Genomic DNA, 17,462 nt, shown 5'->3' on the forward strand with positions numbered 1-17,462 from the left:
CACAATAAGTAATATAATATATATAATAATAGGTGAGGTGAAATTGGGGTTAACGTCGTGCTTGAGAATACTTCACTCATATGACGACGTGCATGAGTGTGTATGAGTATGTGCGGCTGCTTGTACTAGCCCAGACTGAAGCTGGTTTTACAGTGCTAGCCCACTGAGATACCATGCCGCACTGAAGCATGAATATCCCACTCAGACACATTATACTGACTCCGAGCCGACCAGTCCTTGTTGTACCCATTAATGCCGAGCGCCAGGCAGGGACCAACAAGTACCACATTTTAACGTCTATATATATATCACGCGGAGGCGCTCAAATATAATAATAAGAATATATATATCAAGACATGCAGTTATGCAGTTATGATTATGATGGAATTGGCATTACTTTATCCTTTTCGAGTGCAAAGGGACATATGTATATTTGTACATGTAGGACTATTTGCAGATAGACAGAAAAGATGGAGGTAAGGTTCTGAGTGAGTGAGTGAGTGAGTGAGTGATTGAGTGATTGAGTGAGTTTAACCACTAGGCTATAACGCTTTAACCACTATGCTACCCCAGCGCCCCGAGTGAGACTGAAGCTCGGACGGAGGAATATACACGAGGAGCTAGATGAGTGACGGACAGTTCCTACAGTGAGGATAACCGTAATAGATATGAACGTATAGCTATAATCAACAGGATTCATTTGCAGATAGACGGGAGAAAGTGGAGGCGTGCAGTGATGGAGCTGCCATCTTCAAGTGGACTCGGACTTGGGGGGAACCTTTCCAACACGTACAGTGGCAGTTCAATGAAATAACGATTGCCAATACAACCAAAGAAAGAATCAGTAGGGTAGGTGTCATGGTAGCAATCCTCCTGACTGACCTATTGTCACATGGAATCGGCAAGTGCTTGTGTAAATGCAAGAGTTCTTTACATACATTTCAATGTATGAACTGTTTAAAATGAAATTGGTAGCTATGTTGTCACAACTGGGCTTAATTACTTTATCCATGGTGGTCCAATAATTAAAACACTTTGTTATTAATCTGAAGTTTAATTCCATTTACATCATCTCAACTCCTCAACACAACTACATGTCCAGCCTTCTGTAGTGATGGTCCGATTAATTGAAATAATCGAAGATTGGACTAAACGATCAAGCAATCGAACAAGGTTTCTAATAATTGAACACAAACAATGTGAAACACTTGTTTGCATCAACAGTATTTTTTACAAGGTTGGTTTTGGCGGTGTCATTAAATTTACATTTCAAAGGACTACAAGTCATGATTCAATTTATCTTAAAAACTCTAGGGAATTTATGTTCTCAACTTACTAGTCATCCTTTAAATATGTGAAATTTGCTAATGCATTTTTTGAAATTGGCGAAAAACATCAGCAAAGAACTACATTTTTTCTTTATTTTTTGTGTGCATTAACAAAGATAACAGGAACTTTGATAAATGACGCTAACCAATTATTTTCGATGATTGATCGGATGTAATGATCCAATTATCAATTATGACATTTTAACCAATTCCCAACACTAGTCCTCAGTAAAAGTCAATGTATCCTTAACTGCAGTTCCAAATGTCGCTGTACAATAAACCCTGTTGATGCAAGTATCAGTTTTGCGTTCTTGCATCCACAGTTTGCGTTGGTCATCGTCTTCATGTTATATCACCTCTGTTTGTTTCTACAGGATTCACTGCGTATCACAGCCGAGTACGAGCCTCACTTCCATCTGCTACAGGCAGGTGATGTTGGGTTTGGTCATCGTCTTCATGTAATATTCTCTCAGTTTCTTTCTACAGGATTCACTGCGTATCACAGCCGAGTACGAGTCTCGCTTCCATCGGATAAAGGCAGGTGATGTTGGGTTAGTAGTGTACCATGTCACCCTGGGGTCTTTTTCAAGATGGCGGCACATCCGGTCCCCCTGGGCGCCGCCATCTTGGATCAGTCACTTCCGGTCAGGGGGGAGATCACTCGGGTTCCGGTTCCGGTGGTTCCGGTTCCGGCGTGTGCGTACGCATGGTGATGACGTCACGTCCGGTTCCGGTGGGTGCGCGCGCATGACGATGACGTCACCTCCGGGCCAAGATGGCGGACGCGGTTCAAGATGGCGTCCCATCCGGTGGGATCGCGTGAGATCTCGCGGGATCTCGTGGATTCTCTCGGGATCTCGCGAGCGTAGACGCGTTTCAAGATGGCGGAACGGACGAGCGGCGGACGGGACGGGACGGAGAGGGAAGGGAAGGAGAGGAAAGGAGAGGGAAGGAGGGAGAGGGGGTGAGGCGGACGATGGCGTGGCTAGACAAGTGTGTGTGTGTGTGTGTGTGTGGTTAAAAAACATTGGATGTAGCCTTCTTTCGAGCGAGGTGGGTGGCCCTGAAAAGGGCCGTTGGTATGTGAACCAGGCAGGTTAGCATTCACAGAGGAGCTGGAGACCCCGAAAAATAAATTTTCCGGGGCACACATCATCGTGTTGCTGTTGCCCTCTCTTGATGATGCCTTCTCCACAGTAGAGGCATATGTAGAAGGCAGCTCCTGGAACGACATCAAAGCGATTCGAGGGATACGCTTTAAAACAGGTAGGGCAGATAATCAGTCGCCATTTTGATGACCATTTTGGTAATGTTGTTGTTGTTGGTGGTGGTGGTGGTGGGGCTACCGTGTCTCCTGCCGTAGGTGGTGGGGCTGCCGCTGCTTCTGTTGCCGTTGTTGGTACCGGTTCTGTAGGTGTTGTTGCTGCCTCTTCCATTTTGATGCCAGCCTTCCCTTGTAAGGTAGGGCTGCACCGCAAGCATTGCCGTCTACCACAATTTTTCCGGTAAGGCGCCGGTCGCATGATTTCCACTTTTCTTGTATCCATGTTGCATCAAGATAGCCCTCACTGACCCATGCTGGAGTTTATATATGGGCGACGAGACAGCGATGACGTGTCGTCGATGACGTGGTATCCATGACGTGGTATCGATGACGTCATGGTCGCGCGTGAGGGTAATGACGTGGTATCGATGACGTCATGGTCGCGCGTGAGGATAATGACGTGGTATCGATGACGTCATGGTCGCGCGTGAGGGTAATGACGTGGCACCGGTGACGTCATGATCGTGAGCTCTCACTATATATGATGAGAGGGGTGGTGGAAGCAGTGTTACAACCAGCAATCATGTCTGGAGAAAACTGGGATCTGGAACTCATGTCCTTGGAGACAGCATCACCACCCTTACCGGCATGGCAGTGCCAACGATGTTATGGCTGTCTACCTGTCTACGCCAATGGCACCATCGAGTACAATGCCACCTTTCAATGTGTCTACTGTGGCACTGTCTTGAAGGACACTTATATCAGGCGTTTAACTCATGGGAGCAAGTGCCCCGTGAAAACAAAGATGACCATCCATCCCTGCCAATGTAGGTGCCAACTGTGGTCCCTGGAGTGAGGTACACTCTAAAAAAACGGCCCTTTTCAGGGCCATCCATCTCTCTCAAAAGAAAGGTTCATTTCAATGCCAACAACAATAACAACAACACTAGGTTGACATTTTTCAAACGTTTTATTTCCCCCGCTAACAAGAACACTTTGACAAAAGAGACAGGATTAGGGGCGTCCCTGATCTTTTGTTTACAAACGGTATGAACTGTAACATCATAACTGTAACATCAGAACTGTAACATCATAACATCAGAACGATAAGGTTGTGTCCTTTGGCAGGGGTGTGGATCATGGCCAGCGTTGTTGTCTGTCAGACGTGTGGGTTGAAACCAACGTCTTACACGTTCTTCATTGACGAGGGTATCGTAGGGATCAAACTGTTCCATCACTTCGTCAAAAGACCATCCACGGGCACGATGAGCCAGTACATACAAACAGTACATCCCACAAGAGGCACTGAACCAGGGTTGAAGTGATTGGCCATTCCACTGTTGTTGGAGCCATCCTGTGAAGGTCATGACATCCGAAAGTCTGGATGCTGTTGATAGGGATGGAGTCCATAACTGTCAAAGTAGTCCATGGCACCTGGTACTGGACGATACACGCACACCCAGTGTTGTCCTGGGAGATGGCTGGGGTCCGTGTTGACAATGTAGGCTTTAGGATAATGTCCCTCCTGCTGTTCACACAGCACGGCGGTGGCAAAGTGATCTCGGGCAAAGGTACCTTGGTAGAGGGGTCGCAGCAGGGGATCCTGTTGTACGTAGGCGTTCAAGTGTTTGGTCGTCAAGCCACTGTCGTCGTCCATCCTTAGACCATCAGAGCATTGCGGAACCGATCAATTTCCAAAACGCCAGTATTCCTCGTAGCAGACGAGCGTGACGGGTGTGGTAGGGGTTCTGCAAACTGAAGTTCAAGTCCCAACTTGCCCGTCTGTCGTGGGTAGTTATACCCTTCATCTGCGCCCAGATCCGCCGTCAGATCCACCACCCACACGGTGAATCCGTTCCTGAATTCGTCCAGGGTGAGGTTGCAGGGATGTTCTTGCCACAGGTGTCCCGTGTTGCGGAACAGGTTCATGTACAACTGTTTGAGCGAGGCACTGTTGTTCTGAAAGTAAGCTTTGATTTCGGTGCCATGCACTTCTTGCCCATTGAGTTTCAGCTTGAGACTGGTCACGTTGTTGTGCTTGAAATGGTAGGGTTCTTTTCCTTGCTGCCGGCAAAAGCATCATTGTCCACCAATCCCAACACCACTCGTTTGGGCAGTTGGCCTCCAATCAGTTGATCTTTGTGGAAATCGCGTCCTCCTCCTGAAATGTCGTTGGCTGTGACTTGGACTCGGGTCAAAGGATATTTGGCCGTGACTCCTGGTGACATGTGTTTCACGTGTTGTTCCCGTATGGCAGGATCAATGTTGACTTGGCACACGTAAAACTCGGCTTTGGTCAGTTCAAATCGGCACTCGACGTCTCCAGCACTCATCAAGTAGAAATCACTCGGGCTGCGAATCAGTTCTAGTTTCATGGGGACTCCATCCACCAGGTACCGGTCTTGGAGAAACAGGTCACAGTGGAGACGTCCTGTCAGTTCCACGTCTCGGGTGGGTAGAATGACCCCTCGTCGTGCGACAAGTCCGGCGTTGGCATTCGAGGCGACAGCATTAAAGTGCTCCATTTTTCCAGCTTCATCGGTGTACCATCCTGGACACTGGAGATGGGTCCCTTTGGCTGCCTTCCCATAACTCAGCAACGTTTCCAAATAGGCTCGGTAGGGATAGGTACCCATGGAAGGAGTAATTTCCAGTTGGTTGTGTCCCACTTGTACACGCACTTCACGAAAGAGGGAATGCATCATGTTGTTCACCGTGGACACGGCGAGTGCCCCATCGCCATCATGAACTGCATTCGTACCATCTGTATTCTTGATTTTGAGGCAGATGCGGAGGTAACACTGGCTCAAATCGATGTAGGCATTGACAGGGTTAGCAATGTTAAATTGGAGGGGGCCCGCGACCGAAGGGGGTGCCAGAGGGCTGTATCGAATCCACTGACCTTCTTGGACGGAAGTCACCACAGGGGGGCACAGAAAAGAGATCCAGTTGGGCCTTGGAGCATTCACAGGCATCTCGGCGCATCATCTTGACAGCTGATCTGGACAACAGGTCTGCACAACAGGTCTTGACCGTACGGTGTCTGGTGTTGAACTGAACTCCTTTCCCATCGGGGTGGGTCTTTATCTCTTTCTCTCAAAACAAGGGTTTACGTTTCTTGGTGGATCCCACAGGCTGTTTCCGTTTTCGTTTGCGAGCGGGTGATCCTGGTGGTGGTAGTGGGTGCTGTCGCAAGGTGGCAAGTAAGGCTTGTTTCCCATGATGTTTCAAACTGTCCCCCACACTTCGGTGTCCTGAACTGATATCTTGCACCAATCCCGGCAACATCTTGACGCCTGATTTGAGAGCAGATTTTCCCACCGTCTTGAGGATGGAGAGTGCTGAACGTCCCAAGTTTCCCAAGATGTTACCGAAACCTCTCCCTCGTTGATGAATGCGTCCTCGGTACACGGTTAAGCCGCCTCCTCCTCGCTGCTGTCCACCCATGCCGCTGCCGCTGCGGAGTCTGATACACTGGTGTCCTACCATGCTGATTCTCAGTACGCACTCCAGACGACGGGACGGTAATGAAGTGTCACGATGGTCTTCCCACTCTGGAATGGCACGAGACGTCCTACGTCATCCGTTAAATAGATTCGAATGGCATCCGTGCTTCCCTGACGCAATCCCATGTAGCGTAGGTGCTGAGGGGTTTTGATCACGACGCTGTCTTCCATCATCTGGCGCGACACCGGAACATACATCAGTAAGGGAGCCATGGTATCCCCCACGATTTGATCTTCCACCGCATCCGAGTAGACGTACACGGTATCAAAACCAGCCAGATGGTGTGCTTCCTGTTCACCCACGACGAGAGGACGGTCAAACGCAGCCACTTGCACAGGCTGAGCAGAGACTTGGCTTATTTCTTCTGCTTCATCCACCATGGGGAGCTGTATGAATCCCAGCATACGTACTAAAGGAGCAGGCAACACCAATCGGGTGGTGTAGGCAGACCTGATGTCATCGTGGCCAGGTTGGTTTACAGTTTTGCAGGAGGAACCCGTGATGGCTCTGCACATGTCTTTCGGGGTGGGAGCAGAAAAGTTGACATGCGTTTTGCCACGCATTTCAAATCGGAGGTCTTCTTTGGGGTAGTTCACGGTGACGGTGAAACGACCTCGAGCATCCGCTTGGTAAACATCTTGCGTATGCTTGTCCAACAGCCGTGCACAGGTGTGTTAAAGCAGGATGTTCAGTCTCTGGACCAGTTGGCGACTGGAATACACTCCTTCTGGAATAATGACCTTTTCGCTGACAGCTCTGATGATGCCTGGGTTCTCTTCTGTCACGGACGCCGCATTGAGTTCTGCTGAACTGTAAGTCCGGGTCATGCGTTCCAAGTTCACATAAAGGACAAACCAGTTGAAGGGGTATGACACATTGTACCATGTCATGGGGAAATGAAGTTCACTGACGCCGACTTCCCACTCTTGGCGATTCACTTGAATGGGAAAGGGTAGTTTGACTTCGTAATGATTCACTCTGTTGTTGGGATGAACATCCATGGACGCATCGCTGGGTAAGGTCACTTAAAAGTCCCGCTTGGAAAACACAGACACCGACATCTTTCTCTCTCTCTCTCTTAGGGAACCAGGCTGGATACAGAGGGGGTTGGAGATGTAGTCGAGGAAGGTGGCAACGGGGATGATGACGACGACGACGACACCAACGTGGGTTGTGGGAGCAAGTACCCCAAGCTACTGGCCAACAAAGCTGTCCACAACTGTTTCTCACCGTTGTCCAATGCCAACTGAACCATGCTCATGATGACCACGCCATATATCAGAAACACTTGGGAGAAAAACACCACTTCACTTCGTGGCAAGTCCATGCCAAAGCAACACCAGCGTGGGATGACTTGCCGCCCTCCTTGCACCTTGAGATCGGTTCACTCTGCATGATGGTGGAGGCTCCACTGACGGTGGGAGACTGGAGGCCACGCTATTTAAAGACCAGATGAGCCGCAGGGATCCATGAATCAAAGCTGGCAGGGTATCCTGACCAACTCACCAGCACTTCATCCTTTTTTTGACGACGTCGTCGTTTCAGGACCTGATCCACTTAGTACACATCATCCGTTTTCTGAATGGGTTGCAGTTCTTGCGGGTAAAAGGTGCCTTGCAGCACTTCTCCATGATCATCTTTCACTTGGTAGACAGGAGGAACACGCCCTTTCACCACCCGATCCACGGTGAACAGTTCGGTGGTCCAGTTGGGAAGGTACCCTTTGTCAAACGTGCCCTTGGTCTTGTTCAAACGGACACGGGTCCCGGGTAACAAGAGAGGGTGTTTCTTCTTCTTCTTCTTTGTCTTGAGTTGGCGCTGCTTCAGCTTCTTCTGCCGTTCCATGTGATCCAACACCCGAATTTCATCGTAGGGAGCGTTAGGACATACATCCACGGGGCGTTGTCCAATCGTACGATGGACGCGATGATTGTAGGAATGCAACAGTTGGGGTAATGCCTTCAGGTAGTGGCGTGTTCCCTGTTGGGTGAAATACCGCCACATACGGTTTTTCAACGTCCTTTGAAAACGTTCCACCACAGAGGCTTTGGTTTCTGGGTTTTGACTGGTGTAGAAATGAACACCCCGTTTCTTGAGGAAGGCTTGAAAAGTGGCATTGACAAATTCAGTCCCTTTGTCTGTCTGTAACTGGGACGGGACACGTCCTTTGGCTTGTTTCAGAATCCGTTGAAAGGCCTCTATCAAAGTGGCACCGGTCTTGGCTTTCATGGGCTGCACCCAAGCCATTTTGGAGAAGACATCGATGACACACAGCAAATACCGGTAGCCTTGGTTCTCTTTCTGATACGCAAGGAGATCGCTCAGATCGGCTTGCCACAATTCATCTACGCCACTCACACGGTAATGATCCCTGGGAAACGAGCGTCGGGCTGGTTTGTGCAAGGTGTACGTGTCCTGGGTTTTCAACCATTGCCGCACCTGGCGTTGGGTGGGCCTAGGCCCCGTTTTGCTTCCCCCCTTCCTGGGTCCCCCCTTGGCTTGATGTCCTGCTTTGGCTTGATGTCCTGCTGCTTGCCACAAGGCAAGCCACCCTCCATAGCCTGCTGGGTGTTTGGGATCATAATAGGTGTGGTGGAGCCATCGTGTCCATGCAGGTGACAAAGACGATGATGATGCTTTGCTGATGTTGTTGTTTCTCTTTGGACGTCTCATGGTGACACTGTCGTTGATATCACCCTCTGCTCCCTTTTATTAAAAGTGAATCCACTGACGAACCCGGTTGAGAGGGGAGGAGGGGACCTCTGCTGCTTTCTTCTTCTTGGGTTCCAGAGGAAGGTTGGATGCGGGGGGTGTCAAAAACAAGTCAGTGGGTGGAGGGTGTGGACGCTTCACGGGGGTGTCAGGGGGCTGGGTGGATGACCCTTTGGTTTTCATCATCCAGGACCAACGTTGAGGGTTGCCAATCAGTTCATGGGGTACATTGCTGGAAGCGAGATACTGACCCAGAATATTCCAACCCCGTGGAGGGTCTGATTTGGTACGTTGTCGAACAAGATCATTGATGAGATCCACCATGTGCGTCCCAGGCATGGGTTCCCCTTCCACCACGAATTGACCCGTCTCATTCCAGCCCAAGTCGGGATGCGCACGAATACGGGCCATCAACTGCTTGGCCTTGGCTTGTAGCATTTTGGGAACCGTTTGCACGACTTCATGCAGAATGGCTTCGACATCATCGGGTTCTGAAACAAAAGAACAAACAAACCATGAGCCACTGCTCTACGACCGGCTTCGCGGACTCCTTCTTAGGAAGGCGACCTCTACACAGGACATGCAGATGCACGACTCAGTAAGTTAACCGTACTTACGGTGAGAAGTTCCATCCCTGGGTGTTCCAACCCTGGGGGTGCCCGTCCTGGGGGTGCCCGTGGCTTCTAAAGGTTTGGGCGCGGCTCGGTCTTGAAACGCCAAGGTGTGTTGCAACAAGGTGTTATACTGCTGCTCTCGGTCCCTAAAAGGAACCGTGTCATCACGGACGAGGGTATCCATATCGTGAAGCGTGTGCACGCGTTTCTGTTCCAACAGTTTGGACTTGAGCAAATGCCGTTGACGTTTTTCTTCTTGCAGACTTTGCCATACCTCTTCTGGGACCATCACCATCTTCCGTGCATGCTTCATCTTGGTGGTAGGACGGTGCAGATGCAACTAACCCCAATCTAGGATGCGGCCTCTATTTATGATCTTCCTTGAGGATCTTCCTTGAGGATCATCTACCCAACAGGCCAGACACCAAGGGACCCACCACCGATGCCAAGGCAGACAAGAGACCAAATCCCCTTCCTTTCTGCTGTAAAAGTTGACGTTTCTTGGACACAGACACCTTCTTTTTCATCAACGTATGCATCAATGGCCAATGCTTTTGTAAACGTTGACGTTGCTGTGCTGTCATAGGAATGTTGCCTCCATACAAATTCACCACGCATTCACAGATGGCTTGAATCAGTTCCGACGGGGCCTGTTTCAAAATAGCCTGTCGCATGGCTGGTGTTGCAGAAGGACTACACACATGACAGAGTGCTTCTTTGTGACGCTTCAAACGTGCCGACATGATGGTGTCATCCCTGCAGTTGCTACCGTTGAACTGACCAGGATGGGGGTGGGAGGCCTCTATTTATGGTAATGTCGCTGGAGGGAGTGGAGGTAATGCCGCTGCCGTCTTCTTCTTCTTCTTTTGACTTCTTAACACCATCCGGGTCAAGGCTGCACCTGGGGCTGAGGGTGAATTGACCCTTTTCTTCTTCTTCATCTTGTTCTCTTGTCGGGTGGGTGACTTGCGACGCTGGGGTTTCTTGGGGGCACGGCGGCGGCGGCGAGGTGCTGAGGGCTTCTGCTGTTTTTCCTGTAGGTAGGACTGCCAGTTCAGCAAGATACGAGTCAAAACACCAGCCAACGTACCACTTCCACTGCGTTTCATCAGGTAATTCAGGCGTTCATCCATAGGTAGTCGTGGATTCGCAATCTTGGTCAGCACGTCTTGGTGCCTCAGCAGCCAGGTCTTGTGCTGCGTCTTCAAAGGAACACGTCCTGCTCGCAGATTTCTCACGGCAATGACAAACCATTGCAACAGTCGATGACGTCCTTTGACAGCCATGCTCTCTGCCGAAGGCAGTCGTTTCTTCACGATGATGGGTTTGACTTTTCTGCGGGCGGGCATGCTTCTGTGGCTTCCTTTGCAAGGGGTGCCCGGGCTGGGGCGTTTAGCACCCGTGCGTTTGTTGCCGGTGCGTTTGGTGCTGGTGGTACGCCGTTGGGTCAAGGGTTGAAAGGGTTGGATGATGGTGGGAGAGAGGGGAGACGATGGAAATTAAGGGGGAGAGGACGGAAAGGAAGAAGGGGGAGAGAAGGCAGCAGGAGAGGCACGATACGTACTGACAGGGACAAACGTGTTCATGGTGGGTGCTGTGGGGTACAACTGCTTTAAAGAACGTCTTTGTTTGGAGGAGGAAGCAGAGGGAGGAGGAGCACTTAGAATTTCGTACAGCCGTTGCACACCCGACCGATGTTGTTCGGTGGGATCACGACCCAAGGTGGTCAGGAGTGTTTTATGGATCGGTTTAAACAACCCTGTGGCAACAGCACATTTTGCGGGCTGGGTCTGTTTCCGCCTGTCTCCCATGGCAGCTCTGGGTCAACTGACCGTAGGGTAGACGATCATCTCTATTTATCCCGACTTGGGAATGTAAAGGGTGGTGGGGTTACGAAAGAGATGGGACCGTACACGGTGCTCTTTGGCCGTGGTCGGTTTCAAGTCCAGAAACAAATAAGAATAAGGAGCCAAAGTGGCATCCTCATAGGCTTCCCGAAGGAAGGCCGTCTGTCCTGGAAAGATTTGTCTGGCCAAGTGATCCATTTGCGAGGCGTCCCTCGGGTTTTTAAACAGCACCATGTAGTGGGCATTTAAACTAATGGTGTGATGATGAGGCGATGAAGCAAAGAGGTTTTGTGTCAAGTACAACACGGACGTGTTACGATGATGACTTTTCTTGGTAAACCATCGCAGGACCTCGGCTTCTTCCTCTTTGGTATTGTCGCCCAGCAAATCATCAATGATCAACCAATGGGGCGTAGGCAAACCCTTCTCGGCCTTAGCCCCAGACCCTGCAGGTAACTGCGTGTTGGCTTCCCCCATGGTTTGCACAAACGTCAGGGTTATCCCTAACCTCGAAGTAAGAACTTCCAAGTCCTCATGCATGGGTTGCCATTCACTGTACACCCACACGATCCCCTGAGGTGGAAGATCAAGGATCCGCGGTTGAAACACATGTTCCATGAAGGCTTTGACAAACGATGTTTTACCCGACCCTGTAGGGCCTGCAATTAACATGGTAAAGGGATGACGTAACGTGAGTGGGGTGACCATGGCCTCCACCAGGTCTGAGTCTAACAGTGTCCCTGATAGTGTCCCTGACATACTGACACACGTCTTACCACCCTGTGGGTTGCACCGGAAATGACCTCTAAGAGCTAAGATCCCTGAAGATATAGAAGACACAACCCTTTGAAATGGAATTCAAATTTTATTGAGGAACAACAACATGGCAAACAGATCAACAATGCATCAACAGATCAACAACAACAGGTCATCCACAGATCACCACCAGTTCAGGTGATCATCGGGATTGCAGGTCGAACACCGTAAAAAGTCCATCTGACCGGGATGAAAATGATTTTCATCGTTAAACATGGGGATGTCGGCAAAAGTCTCTGGCTCCTCCTCTGGAGCCGTCACTGAAGCCATCACCAGATCCGTCTCTGGAGCCATCACTGGAGTCGTCTCTGGAGCCCTCTCTGGAGTTGTCTGCTCTGCTTCCATGGTGACAGCCATCGGGAGTAGATCATACAAGTCTTGAAGATCTGGAGGTAACTCTGCCTGGGGGATCTCTTGGGGACTAGCAGGACTGATCCCTTGACCCTTCTCGCTCTCTTCAACCCTAGCACGGCTGGCTTGTGGATAGTTCTCCCACAAGTCAGTCATCTCCAACTGTTTCTTCGGAGTCTGGGGTGCTTTGAGACTCTTAGGCTTTGGGGGTGCCTTCTTGGTGAGTGTCTTGGGAGGTGTCGTCTTCTTGGTGACTGTCTTGGTGGGGGCCTCCTCCTTCTTCTTCTTCTTCTGTTTCTTTGGAGAAGCCGTGGCCAGGGTCACCTGGGGAGGTGACGTCATCTTGGTGGGTGCCTTGGGAAGGGGTGGGGTGGAGACCTTCTTCTTCTTCTTTGGAGAAGTCTTGGCAGGAGTGGTCTTGGGAGGTATTCTTTTTCGAGGCACGGGCTTGGGCGTCATATCAGTGACCTATGGATCATTGGAGAACAAAGGTAGAGTGCAGGTGGCATATCGAAGTGAGTGGCTGGGTGGGTGAGGCCAGAGTTTCACCTGGAGTTTGGCCAACAGCTTGCTGTACAGTACACCATGGTCATAGGTCATAGGACGCCCATTCCTAAACTTGAACACGATGTGGAACAGCTTGCTGAGGAAGGTCTCCCCTGCATTTTCCTTGGCATAAGCATCGTTGATACCGATGAGGATCAAGCGAACAGAGTTGTTGGCGCTGTCGGAGAGGATTTCTAAGTGGTCTTGGTGATACGCCATCCAGTAATAGTCTTCCTCAGTCAACTCACAGAAGCGACCCATCATTCCATACAGTGTTTCTCTTTTCGGATGAATACCTGCCAGCTTGCGGATGATCAACGGTAACTTTTGTTCCATCACACGCAGCCGGTCCTGGAGATCCATGTAGTTGGTCTTGTATAACTGGCTTTGAGCCATCATGTTGTTGTGGTGATGGGCCATGTCAGAAGCAAGGTCCTTTGCCTGCGAAGCCAAGTTGACGAAGGAAGAAGGGAGGTTGCCTGGAGATGCCATCTTCAACGACTGAGCTGATGCAACTGATGACCCGCTCAATCGATCCTGCGTTTTTATAGGTAGCACCAGCAGCGCGAGCTATGACGTCACTTCAAATGACGTCACGATCGTGCTGTTTCTGGATGGCCTCTTGCACTGCTTCTCTGAACTGTTCTAGAAAGTGTCTCTCTTCTAGATAGGTGGCAAGCACAAAGAGCAGCGTGAACAGCATGATGACGAACCACGATGGGGTCAGAGTCTTTTTATATAGATACACAGGATGACGTCACGTGGCTCGTGCATGGATAACGTCATTGGAGTTTGCACATGGATGACGTCACGTGGCTCGTGCATGGATGACGTCATTGGAGTTTGCCCATGGATGACGTCACGTGGCTCGTGCATGGATGACGTCATTGGAGTTTGCCCATGGATGACGTCACTCACAACAACAACAGCGTGTCACGAAGATGCATGAGCGCTTTTCCCAACTTGTTTTTCCCCGACCATGTCCAGGGCTTGTCAATATTCGGATGAGATACACCCATTCCTATTCCCCATCTTTGATCGTAGGGGCTAGCTTCAGCTAACGACTTAGGGTAGGATTGAATCAATCTCTGTTTCAAGTCCTTGATCTGGGAAAATTTAGCCGTTATCGCCTTGGTCATCACCTCAAAACTGACCGTGTCCCACACTGTTTGAGTAAAGCCTTTCACACATCGCCCCAGACGTTTTTGCTTTGCTGGAACAGTCTCTTGCAGAATACGCGTCGCACTGTCGTAATCTCCAAAGTACATGGCTTTAGAGTACATGTAACACTGTTCAACACAATTAAATGTAACACCATCCAAGGTAAACACAGCTGGATGAAAGTTGCTGAACGGTGACTGGATTCCATAGAAGAATAGCCAGTGGACTGTCACTTGTGACTGTGCCTTGTCCGTTGGAGTCTTGAGAACCAGCAAGGTCATGGCTTCTGTTTCTCCACATTCCTCCAAAGTTTTGCAGAAGAGGGAGTAAGCTTGGGGTCCACGTCGGGGAAGCATGTCTAACAATTCTCTGACACGGTCAAAGGAGGTCCGAGGTTTTTCGATAATCTCTGCCTTCATGAGGATGGTCAGGACTTTAAACGTCATCAGTTTGTCGACCACGGCTTCGACCTGCTTGATAGCGAGCACGAGACCACAATGATTCTCCCTAAGTCTATCGCGGTGAACAGGTTCCATCCTTTTTCTTAGACACCAGAATCTGTAATGACTCTGACAGAAACGTCTCTTTATATATAGACACAGGGTTGTGATGACGTCATAGGGTGTGTGACGTCAACCTCCACTTCAAGGGGTTGTATTCGCAACATAGAAAGGAAAAAAAGATATACAGAGCAGAACGTGGTTTCGATCCGCGGGCCTCTGGGTTATGAGCCCAGCACGCTTCCACTGCGCCACTCTGCTCTCCCTTCCCTTTTTGTGACAGTACCTATGCCATGATAAACGTGACCATGGCCTCCACCAGGTCTGAGTCTAAGAACAGGGTACAACAGGATTGAGGGTGACCATGGACTCCACCAGGTCTGGCCCTGAAGAGAGAGAGACGACATAACACAAGAGTACAATACAATCACAATTTATTGAATGATAGAACAACAAATGAACAAGGCAATCACATTTTATGGATTAAACATCAATACATCAGAGCATGTCTGCAACAAAAGTCCATGGGAGGGATTGGTTCACTCTTTATAGCCATAGGGGAGAGTTTCCCTGGGGACACCTTGGGGGTCGTACTGCACTCGGCGTTTGGTGTAGACCAAGGGATAGCTTTTGGTGGTGTCCTTGGACAGCAACACGCTGTTCTGGCGAAGTCCTCCGCGAATGATGCGGTGTGGGTACGGGACCGTGATGTTGGCTTGATCCCTCTGACAGACGAGGTTCTTCATGCTGTCAAAGTTGACATGTTGGCTCGCCCTGTGATTTAAAGTAAATCCCCGGACCTTGCTGATGCCCACACTGCCGTCAGATAGAGGATGACGTAGCTGGTAGCCATAATTCTTGGGTCCTGCCGAGACAAAAGTCTGAATGCTGTTGCCCCCTCCCAGTTCATCAGTCAGCTCCCCCAAGGTATCTCCCAGTGGCGGGTTGTAACTTCGTGGACGGTGAATGTAGATGATACTGTCCGTATCAAAATAGAGGACACGACGATCCAGCGGTTGCAAATAAGAATACAACTTGACGGGCTTGTGCTGTCACCCAGGCTGCAATGGCCACATTGTGGGCTGGATGAGGGTCGTGAAAGTCTGCCTGAGGTTCGTGAGTGACACAAATGAGGTCTTCATTGATGATGTTAATGTCTTTCACCACACAGCGCTCATCCCGGAGGAGGGCAAAGTACCTCTCAGGGGAACTGATATATTCCGTCTTGGCAAACCCAACGCGTTGACCAAACTTGCCCCAGTGGTTGTTCAGGCAGGCCTTGGCTAAGGCACGTAGTCCTGGGTTTTTGCGAATGTGAGCAGGATCCAAGGTGACTCCCTCTTTTTGCTGTATCTCGTTGATGTAGGCGTCTGGGTCTGGACAACCTTCGGGGTATCCACTGGTCTCTTGCTTGATCTTGAAGAAATTGTTCACATACTTGGCAAACAGTCCTCCCTCTTGAGTGTCAGGGTCGTAGGTGGCAAGCGTGTCAAAGTGCCAAGCCTCAAAGATGTGAAGCACCTGATAGCCACACTTTTCAACAGCAAACTGAAGCTCCTTGCTGACATAGGTACCGATCCATGCCCGGTCTTCATCCCCGTGGGGGCAGGAAGCATCCAACTGCTCTTCAGCACATGTACGGCACAGAGGAAAGAGCAGTTTGCCTTGACACTTGTAAGGAAGAACAGGATGATAGAGGTCGGTGGGTGGCAAGACTCGGCACTGGATCAGGCCGCGGGAGCTCAAACAAGTCAGGACGAGGGAGGATGATCTTTGATCGGGGATGTCCCACGGAAAAGTACCATACTTGCAGATGTAAGGGTACAAACGAGCAAACGTCCACATATTTAATTTCTTCATCTTCTTTGGCCAGAGTACAGTTTGGTGGCGTTGGTACGACCTCCAAAGAAAGCATCTCTAGGATCCAATGGGTCAGGCATGTAGGCATGGGGTCCTTGCAGTGGGGTCAGGAAGGCTCTCAGGTCACCATTGTCTTTCTGTTGTTTCAGAAAATCGCATTCCCAGAGGGTCACCACTTGGTCGATGTCGGGATGTTGGCGTAACACACCCAGTCGGTACATGGTATGATGGTATCGTTCCCAAGGGGGTTGTACCCAAGCTAGCATGGTGTTCACATCGCCTCGTCTTGTAACAGCGAAAGTACATCCATGCCAGAAACAGCTAAAGAAGTATTCATACACGGTGCGTGTCTTGGCCAGAGCCATCCACCATGTAGCGGCTACCGTTAGCACCGTCCAAAGCCTACTTCTCCACCATTCGAGCATATTGGATGTGGACCCCAGGGTGTTGATGCATGACCCAGTTGAGCCAGTGGAGACACTGAAGCCGCAGTAGCCACGCTGGGGACGATAACCTTGAGTAGGTCTGATGGCGATGGTACGGGTTCCAAAACTGTTTTCGGAAGGTGAGCATACAAGCCATGGGTAGAGTCACTGCTTCATAGAAAGGGTCCACGTTGTTCTGTTGGATGAATATGTTGCGGAATGCAGCACAGCCTCGACGCAAAATGTCCACATCACTCTGACAGTAGGTCAACAATTCTTCATCCAGATCAAAGACAGTCCCTTCAGCCACCCGTGCATCGCATTCAGGCCAAGAAAGCTTTTACGTTCGGCAGGAAACATGCTGTCAGGATCGTAAGTAGACACGGGAGGATAAGGACCCACATAGCCTTGGTGAGCTTCGGTGTTGAAGAAGTGAGGGAAGTAGCCTTTCTTGAGTTCCGTCAATGAAAACGTTTTTGGAAACTGCTTCAGAGCCATCGTGAGGAAGTTGAGTGAATCCTTGAAAACAAG

The 17,462-nt window shown here is 50.0% G+C and overlaps 1 protein-coding gene across 4 annotated transcripts in view; it reads left to right on the forward strand.

Moving 5' to 3' along the window:
* The window catches only part of LOC124260023, a 42,955-nt gene that overhangs the window by 12,245 nt on the left and 13,248 nt on the right, over positions 1-17,462 (forward strand). For all 4 annotated transcript variants that reach the window (XM_046694259.1, XM_046694260.1, XM_046694261.1 and 1 more), the window contains exon 6: positions 707-849. In XM_046694259.1, coding sequence (XP_046550215.1) covers positions 707-849 — 143 coding nt within the window. The remainder of the gene's footprint in view (positions 1-706; positions 850-17,462) is intronic.

This window comes from Haliotis rubra, unplaced genomic scaffold (genome assembly GCF_003918875.1).
Source record: "Haliotis rubra isolate DU_JTF1 unplaced genomic scaffold, ASM391887v1 Scf748, whole genome shotgun sequence".
Lineage (NCBI taxonomy): Eukaryota > Metazoa > Mollusca > Gastropoda > Lepetellida > Haliotidae > Haliotis > Haliotis rubra.